Raw genomic sequence first — 10087 nt, forward strand, 5'->3', positions numbered from 1 at the left:
TAAACCAATATTTTATGTATCTGTAAAGGAGTACAACAGATAGTGCTACGGTAGAGATGGGACCCATCTAGTCATGCATGTCCAGAAAATTCAAATCAGGACACAGGCCAAAGAGCAAACGGGGCTCAAGGGTGGCCTTGAGAAAGCGAGAGCACCGTGTGGAACACTGCCAGCCTATGTCATGCTGAGCACTCTCAAGGTGACCTAGGCATTCACAGTGTCTCCAGTTTCCAACATGGAAGAGAGAGCAGGGCTGTGACACTTGGGGGTAGGGGGTAGGCTTGGAGATGAGTTTTCTATCATTACTCTAGTCTTTTAAGGATGAGTGTTTTTCAATCTTTATGGGAAATAGAAAGAAAGGTCAAATCCTAGGGAAAGAAGAAAAGAAGGTCAGCATCAGTGGGGGGTGGGGCCTGTCTTTGCTAAGAAACCTTAAATCATCTAAGGAAGATTTGTAAAATGGGCCAAAAACACAGGTTCTATTTTAAACCTAATTTCTTATATACAGACAACAAGCTGAAAAATCCAAACCTCAAAGAGAACAAATTCAGTCCTCTTTCAGATGTATGAACCAGTTATAGATTTATCCTAAAAAGATGACTTATTCTGAATATTTATCAAAAGAGTTTAGAGCAATTCACAAAAACTTTAATAATCTAAAACAATGAACTCAGTTCAAATGTCTGAAAAAGTCCATTAGGATTAGTAAATGTTAATTAAATGAAAAGATTTTATACGAACGTATCTTACTTGGCAGGTTATATCGTGTGGTTGATTTAAAAAAAATTAAGTAAATACTATGTCTTCCCCCTTATTATTGAATGTAACATTTAGCCTCAAAATAGCCTAGGAATTGGGGCAAATACACTTACTGGGTTGGGTTGACTGAAAGAATGAAAGAGGGTGGCCCTTCCTTTAGAGAACCTGGCCTGAGTCCCTGCAGAGATGGAGAGGGAATAGAGTCCTAGGGGAGTGAAACCACATTAATGGGGCTCTAAGGGTGGCAGCTGGTTGGCACATGGATAGTGTTATGGTCCTGGAATCACAAAGTGCTGAGTTCAGATGCAACCATAGTAGATGTGTGACTCTGGGCAAGTCACTGAACCCCGTTTTCCTCAGTTTCCTCATCTGTAAAATGAGCCAGAGAAGGAAATGGCAAACCACTCCAGTATCTTTGCCAAAAAATTCCCAAATGGAGTTATGAAGAATTGAACAACAACAAAACTTGTATTTAATTACACACATATATATTTACAAACAATTCAATTTTAAACCTATAGATTTGTTTTAAATATTTTATGTACATATTTTCATCCTTAATGTATATATTTTTTCCAATAATTTAATTCTTTCATTTCATTTTTTACAAGGCATTTCTCCTTAGCCATCCCCCAGTCTGTACTCTTCCTTACAACAACAGAAAATCTAGTCATTTCAGCAAGGTCAATCAATACAGTAACCATATGTGATAGTTTTTACAAAATTCTACATCTATAGTTCCTACTTTTCTAATGACGGGAGAAGGCTGATGCATATGCTTTTAAAGAGCTTTTTTTTTTTTTGGTATTTTAGTATATTGCCTCTTTCTCATTAGCTGTCATTAGAAGGCCAAATGTGAATTCTACAGAGGGAAAAAAAGATTTAACTCATGCAGTAGAAATCTACTTAAGAATGGATGTTTTCAAAATCATATATTTAAGGGAGAAAATAATGTCTGGTCATACATGGCAGAAACAGAAGTCACAGGGAGCGGATTTCAGTTAAACGCAAGATGGATGAGAGCTGAAAAAAATGAAATTGGGTAACTCATGAGGCCATGAGGTGCCTGCCAGGCAACATGTGACAGGACCATTTCTCCAGAATGCTGTACACGAGATTCATGCTTTCAAACTCTAGAATTCTATAGAGTTTTAACATTATTGGAAAAAGTCACAAAATGTCAATATCTATGATTTTTATGTTGGTATAATATTGTAAATGCTGAGAACAAAGAAGACAATTAAAGAGGATTGAATATAGTGGCCTGAAAAGTCACTGCTCTACAGCAGCATTAAAGCACAATGGTCTATAGGCTCATATCTTGTTTGAGAGATCCTTGATTCTGTATATAACGGACATATTTGATGAACATTGAATAAATAATAAAGTCCGGACCTGTGATCTCTGGTGGCTTTTATAATCGAACACTTCTATCAGAGCTATAGAGGAGAGCAGGTGTTGGACAGAGGTAGTGTGGCAGAAAACTGTCACTGCATTAGTTTTATTTTTCCACTTTTAACACTAACTTCTTTAAGGCTTCCCCTCATCACTCCAGGAATCTGGGTACACCATCACCAGGGAGTGGGAATATCATAATAACCTTTAGCATTTCCTAAAAAGAGAAGAATCAGAACAAACTCCTTTCCTCATAGCCCTGATTTTAAAACCACAAATTTCTACTTTTCCAATAAACGTTGATGCTGTTCAGTCATCTGTGTTTAACTCTTTGTGACCTCATTTGTAGTTTTCTTGGCAGGGATTCTACAGTGGTTTGTCATTTCTTTCTCCAGCTCATTTCATTTTGGGTTTTTTATGGGGTTATTTTTGGTAGGGGGAAGAATAAGCATTTATTAAGTACTAACTATGTGCCAGGCACTGTGCTAAGCCCTCCACAAATATTACTTTACTTGGTCCTCATAATGACCCTGGGAGGTAGGTGCTATTATTGTCCCCATTTTGCAGTTTAAGGAACTGAGGCAGACAGGTTATGTGACTTGCCCAGGGTCTCACAGCTAGTAAGTGTCTGAGGCTGGATTTGAACTCAAGTCTTTCTGACCCTGGGTTCAGGGCTCTTTTCACTGCATGGCCATCTAGCTGGGGGCCAATCACTTCATACTGTGCAAGGATGCATAGTGTTCTCCAGAAAATTTTACAATTGAGGAAACTGAGGTAAATAGGTTTAAGTGACTTGCCGAGTGTCACACAGCTAGTAAGTGTCTGAGGCTGAATTTGAACTCAAGTCTCCCTGACTCCAGACTCTTTATCCACTGCACTACCTAGATAAGCAGCTAAAGTTAAAAACAAAAATCACTACCATCTTAAAAGATCATTTCCTTAAGCCACACTCTCAGGCCTTGTCATGGCATAGAGTTTAGTCTGAGTTCCCTGAGGTTGTATCAGCCCAAGCCTATGATCTGGTAGGTCCTACCCAAGTTAGAAAGACTTGGAGCATGGCCAAGTCAAGGCTCCCAAGCAAAGGACTGAATCCTGATCATCTGAGGACTTGCCCAGCTAAGTTCAAAGGCTCCTCAGTGGGTTAGTCTCAGGCTATGATGAACTTTTGGGCCACAGCAGCTTGCCAAGAATAGCGAACTGGTTAAAGAGGATGTGCTCTGCCTTAGTGAAGGAAGCATTCACACCGATGGAATCCCACCTCCTTCGAGTCCTGAAGCACCCTTACAGAGGATGCTATAAGACATTATTGAGGAGCTAAACTCCTAGGATGTATGCCCACATTTAAGCATCTTTCCTCACTAAGGATTTAAAAAATAAATTTTTCTACAACTGCATTCGATACTTGAGGATGGGCACACGTCTTACTGATCTTTATAGCCCCATAATAGGACCATGAACTTAGAGCTAGAAAGGACTTCAGAGTCTATCTAATCCATACACACACCCATTTTAGAGATGAGGAAACTGAGGCTAAGGGAGGCTAAACAGCTTGACCAAGGTCATACAGAATCTGAGGCAGGATGTGAACCCAAGTTTGACTCCAGAGTCAGTTATCTTTCCATTGTGCTACTCATGCTCAACTGTTTGTGACCCCTTTTGGGGTTTTCTTGCCAAGATACTGGGGTGCTTTGCCATTTCCTTCTCTAGTTCATTTGACGGATGAGGAAGCTGAGACAAACAGGGTTAAGTGACTTGCCCAGGGTCACCCAGCTAGTAAGTGTCTGAGGCTGGATTGAACTCAGAAAGATGAGTGTTTCTGGTTTCCAGCCCAGTGCTCTATGAACTGTGGTGCCACCTCGCTACCCACTCTACTACTCAGCGTCCCTATGAACTATGATGCTGTGTATAGTAGACATATTTGATGAAGGCTGAGTAAATAATATATTCTGGAGTTGTGATCTCATTGGCTTCCTATGCCAATAGCATAGGACAATGGAATTCCCATTGCCAATGCAGGTTTGCATCTTCTCTTCAATTTACTATCTTGGTGAGTTGTTGAAACCAGTAATAGTTTAAGTGACTTGCCCAGGGTCATGCAAGCAGTATAGATCAACAGCAAAATTTGAACCCAGGTCTTCCTGATTCGGAGGCCAACTTTCTATTCACTATGCCAGATCTCCAAAGAAATTCCTACTTTTTTGTCTCTTTTAGAGGCAACTACATGGCACAGCGGATAGAGTATTGGGCCTGGAGTCACTAAGATCTGAGTTCAAATCTTGCCTCAGACAGTTGCTGACTGTGTGACACTGGGCAAGTCACTTAACTACTGTTTGCCTCGGTTTCCTTAACTGGAAAATGTATAGAACCTATCACCCAGTGCTGTTGTGAGGAAAAAATTATAAAACACAAATCACAGTGCCTGGAGTGTAGTAGCTAATATATAAATGCGTATTTCCTTCCCTTCATCCAACTCCCATCTTCTGACTGAGTTTTCTAATGGGAACATCTTATTTTTCCATTCACCTACTTAACTTTTTGTTGAAATCTTGTTCTAATGTTTTATTGTCAACCCTCCAATTCTTCAGGTTTCCACAAACAAAGGTTCTCCTGGTTTTTATTTTAGCTAAATGCTTTTTATTTCCTATTCTTTCCCTTCCTCTATTAGCTATCGCATGAAAGAAATGAACAAAAATGAAGAGAAAGATAATTCAATATCCTTGGGTCTTGGTCTCTGTCTCTAAAACAATTTCTTAAATACTTGGCTGATCACTGTCCTGTCATTGACACTATATACACACATGCACACATATATATTTAATTTGTGGTGGTGGTGGTTGTTGCTATAAAGATTTAGCCCCATCATTCCATCATTTCTTTAGGAAATCCCTTCTAACAATGCAGAATGGGACTTTCTCTATAACTGATTATGTCTGAAAATTGCTTGGGAGCACTAAGAAATGACTTGCCAGGGTCACATGCCAGGAGACATAACTTGAACCCAGATCTTTCTGACTCTGAAACCAGCTGTCTATTCACTAAGTTAGCTCCCTGAATTCTGTCCATTTCAATCCAATCTTTTAGACCCAATTAAATAAACCACAGTGAGTCTTTAGCCCTGAGGTCAAAGGCATTAGTATCAGTGAATGCCCACCTTCCCTCCTTGTGAGGGTGGTGTCCAACAATGGACATGCATACATGACAGCAAACCCCATTCTGCTAAGGTTTGGGCAGCTATTCAATGTACACATTTCTGAGTAATCTAAAGCACTAGACAAATCCAAAATAAATTGTTTAAAGATATTTTGCTCTCTTTATCTTTAACCTAGAACTCCAGCACCACATACACATAATATTTGCCTTTAAAAATAGCTACAGCATCATAATGTATTAAACATGAATCTTCTCTACCACTTGTTAGTGGAAAGGACATCAAGTTAAAATGAGAATTGCATTTATCCCAAATCCCCATTAGTACACAGCATAAGACACACAGAAATACTGAATTGTAGAGTTACTTTATAAAAGTAATTTAAAATTTTATAAGTCAGGAAAAGTTTTAAGAATCATGTAAGAAGGGTCTATTTGTAATCCTCCCATATGCTGCATGCATATTGACGCAGTTTAAATATTCAGTATTCATTTTCAGCCAGTACACACAGGTATATGTGCTGGCAAAGAACAGATACATACTTTATGTATGCAAATTTATTAATCATTTATGCAAATAATCACAATATGTATTGTATGAAGCTCAAATAAAGCATGAAAGCAAGTGACCATTAGTTTAGGTCATACTCTCCCCTTCTTTTTATCTTGTTATAAAAGATCTCTTTCAGGCCACCCACCCTCTGCCCTTCTCTTCTTCCCCCTCTTTTCCCACCATCCCACTCCCATTCCCCCACCCCCAGCTTGCTCTTAACAGAGAACAGGTTTAATCAAGGCTTTAGAGGATCGTTTCAGCTTTAAGTTTACCCAGTATTGCAGATAAGTTGTTATGAAGTCTCCTAAATTAATTTAGGATCAAATTCTTTCCAAAATTTTTAACCCCATTTTTTTTATTCCATTAAAGCATCTGCAAACATGTTTTGTACAAAGAGATTCTAGCTATGCTAACAATCAGTAGATTTGGTGCTTAGGAAACATCAGAAATTATGAAAATCACTAAAGTATTGCTCCCTTCTATCAAAATACTCCTAACCAAATTGAATGGTACATTCCCTTATTTGTTATACAATTTCAATATAATTTTTAAGAACTTCCCAGATTTTATTGAAATGAGATTAAACTATTTTATCAAATGAACCACATAAAAGAGATTGAGAGTCACATTTTTTTTCTTTCCATCTCAGTTTCTGCATCTGCACACGAAGGGAAAGCTCTCTTCAATACCATTCTCTGATTCTGGGATCCTAAAGAAAGATTTCATTTAAGAGCTAACATTAAACAATATCATAATAGACTCCAACAAAACCATTTATTCTACAGGTAAGAAACAATGATCTTTATTTAAATGCTTCTAAATCTTGGTCAATTTTTCCTAGCCTAATGAGGATTAAAAAAAATAATCAAATACATAGATCAGGCTCACCAAAAAATTATGTGTATATTTTCACAGGTTAAAAATCTAAACGTAGTAAAACCTACTCCATGTAGAATCATTAGTTTTTTCATCTGGTAAATGGGGATAATGTTACCTCAGGTATCTACTTCATAGGTCTATTGCAAGGATCAAATGAGATAATGACCATAAAGGGCTTCGTAAACCTTTTAAAAATTACATAAATGTCAGCTATATCATTATACATTCTCCACTCCTCTTACTCTTTTAAGTCTGTATTTGGAAGTAAAGAGGTACATTAATAGAGACTAAGATAAAAGTACTAGAAAAAAAATATGGATCTAATAAGCTCTTCTAAAACAAGTTTTTTTTTTCCATGACTGCAAAAACACCTTAAAAAGAAGGTTAAGAGGCAATTAATGACAAAACTTTAACTAAAGTATTGCAAATGTGATATCATAATACCTTGGTAAATAGGAGAATTATGAGAGCCACGAAATTAAAGGACTTTGATATGTGTAAGATCAGTAGAACTGACTCATCTTTATTTAATGGATGTTTAATTTTTAAATGCCATGTTCCCATGAAAAAGGTATACTGAATAGGGGAACTGGAAACTTCAAGAGAGAATCAAGACAAAAGAAACAAACTTTATACACGAAGACCCTTTTAAAAGTTATACTTACCCAGCTGCTTCTTCTTTTGTCAACCCTTTCCATTTCAGTTCCAAATACTTATCTGTCTTATCTTTAATTTTCAGCAATTGAGCCCTAAATTTAAATGAGAAAAAAAATTAAAAGAGGAACTGAAGTGCCAAGTAGAAAGATGACAAGATATACAGATAGAAAGCAGAGGAGGACTGGACAAGAACCACTCATGGAAGAATCTGCGGGGATGAGCAGAGTTGCACAAAGAATTAAGCAAATTGAGTTAAAGCTTCCGAATAAATAGTGCATTCAATTGAGATAAAGCTTTTGAATAAATAATGTAGGACTGAAATTTTTCAAGGTATGGAAAAACTGTTGATCCCAGAATCTAAGTTAGTATGGTACTCAAGGACAGGATATTCATAAAGTCTTTTTTTTCCCCTTTAGTTTTAAACTTAGAAGCCTTAGTAATGTAACTTAAGACAATACAATAATATATTAACATATAATATCTTGCATATTATGTACCTGTATCACAATATAATATGCCATATTTTATAATATAACCTAATATAATCACTAAGAGGCCTTTAAATGCAAAAAGTTGCTAGCAGTAGGACTCAATTTACTTTCTCATCTACCTGAGTCATTTCACATGTTGATTTTTCAGGGGTTTTTTTTCAGATCTCTGATTTCTATTTTTAAATTTAAAATAATTCAATTTTTTTTAAAACTAGAGTATATTGAAAAGAGGATGCAGTGTTGTATATGCACTTCTGTAACTTTCTGGAGAGTGAAAGTTACAATGAGAGAACTTTGAGACAATATGGAGAAGAACTTCCAAACACTTAGAGCTACCCAAAAAGGGAACAGGCTGTGGAAGGAGTGAGTTCTCTGTCACTGAAGGTCTTCAGGCAGAACCTAGATCATTGCAGGTCAGAGATGCTACAGATCAGAGTCATACTCTAGGTGTGTGTTGTAATAGAAGACCTCTGAGAAGATCCATTTGAGTTCTGACATTCTCTGAGTGTCTTCGTGATAGCCTTCCTACTCAGACAGTCTGTGGCTGGTCACCAATGACACTGAAGCTATTATTTCTGGTCTTAACTCAGACCCAATTCACTGGAAGTGATAAATATCAGATCTCTTTCTTTTGAGACAGAAAAAAACAAAGAACCTTTAATTTAACCATGCACACACAGTATAGGATTAAATGACCTGGGTACATTAGAGGGTATAATTAATGCATGAAATTGATGGATAATGTTGGTATATCATAATCTCTTGGAACAAACTTCACTCCATGAATTTTCCTCTTATTCCTCTTCCCAGACTACTCTTCCTCTATGCCCAATGGAATGGTAGAAGACAAAAGATCACAGAAAATAAAAACCAAAATGAAATAAAAAAGCCCCAAAACACCAGAACCAGGGCTACTTACTTTGTAAGGCCTGCTGGGGAACATGTTGTTCTCTTTCTTGTTAAGAGGGCAAGCTTTGAATATTCTATCTGCACGGGTGGCAAAGTCGTCATTGTGAACTACGAGAAAAGAGCAGAAAGAGTAGTTATTATAATAAAGGGTTTCAGAGGATTGAGACCTTATCAGAGACCCACATACTGTCACAGCAACTGGTACTGAAAGCATTCATGTGTCAGACACTCAGTTGTCCAGGTTAGGAAGCAGTGGGGCCTCTCATTTCTTCTTTCCATTTCTTGCTTTTGGCCACTTGATTTACATATGCAGTATAAAGTAATATAGAGGCAGCTAGGTGGCACAGTGGATAGAGCACTCGTCTTCTCCTGAGTTCAAATATGGCCTCAGACACTTACTAGCTACGTGACCCTGGGCAAGTCACTTAACCCTGTTTGCCTCAGTTTTCTCATCTGTATAATGAGCTAGAGAAGGAAATGACAAACCATGCTAGTATCTTTGCCGAGAAAACCCCAAAATAGGGCCATGAAGAGTCAGACATGACTGAACAACAACAAAAGGGGAAAATAAACTCTTGTAGAATGATAGAGTTTGACTGAGATGGTGTCAGTGAGGTAGAATGGGGAGAGAGCACTGGAGTTAGAAGACTGAATTTTAATCCAGCTAATGGGGTAGTGGGACCAGAACTCCAAAAGGGAAAGACCATCCCTCTGAAAGCAATCGCCCGCCTCCCACCCCATGAGAAAATTCTCTCCTTGTTATAGCTCCATCTATGGCTATATCTGCTCTTCTCCAATTGCTTTCTTGACAGTTACAGTAGTGAGTTAAAAAGAAAAGTTCTCCTTGGGAATTCAGTGGTCTCCTTCCCAAGACACATAATCTCATCTGGATCATACATACTCTGTAAACAACCCAAACTCAAGGGGACCAATTTTGGCCAGCCTTGCCTGACTGGTCATCTTCCTTAAATGCCCCATGGCAATGTCATCCCTGAAAAATGATAGGTCAACAGCACATCTGGTTTCATCCAACCCTGTGCTGACTGACCATAGGAACTTAAGCCATCATGCCAACTGCTTCTATAACCACAGTGCTTACTGCAGGGTGAGGGGAGGAGGTGAAGGGAATAAGCATTTGTATAATGCCTACTATGGGTCAGACATTGTGCTACCAGCTTTGGTGTTACAAGAAAAAGGTATAAAACAACTGAATCAACAATAAACTGTAAAGTTATTTATTAAGCACCAATTATGTACCACCACTATTCTGGGTTCTGGAGACTCAGAAAAAAGCAAA

At 37.9% G+C, this 10087-nt stretch overlaps 1 protein-coding gene across 1 annotated transcript in view; it reads right to left on the reverse strand.

Annotated features, from left to right (window-relative positions):
• The window catches only part of TTC29 (tetratricopeptide repeat domain 29), a 157721-nt gene extending 148782 nt beyond the window's left edge, over window positions 1-8939 (reverse strand). Inside the window, exons 1-2 of the mRNA XM_069105010.1 lie at window positions 8801-8939; window positions 7399-7482 (exon numbers count right to left, since the gene is read on the reverse strand). Of these exons, the coding sequence (XP_068961111.1) occupies window positions 7399-7482; window positions 8801-8892 (176 nt within the window). The 5' untranslated portion in view covers window positions 8893-8939. The remainder of the gene's footprint in view (window positions 1-7398; window positions 7483-8800) is intronic.
• Between the last annotated feature and the right edge of the window lie 1148 nt (window positions 8940-10087).

Source organism: Petaurus breviceps, unplaced genomic scaffold, assembly GCF_028583685.1.
Source record: "Petaurus breviceps papuanus isolate PSGF00001 unplaced genomic scaffold, PetGlider_PUasm1.0 76, whole genome shotgun sequence".
NCBI lineage: Eukaryota > Metazoa > Chordata > Mammalia > Diprotodontia > Petauridae > Petaurus > Petaurus breviceps.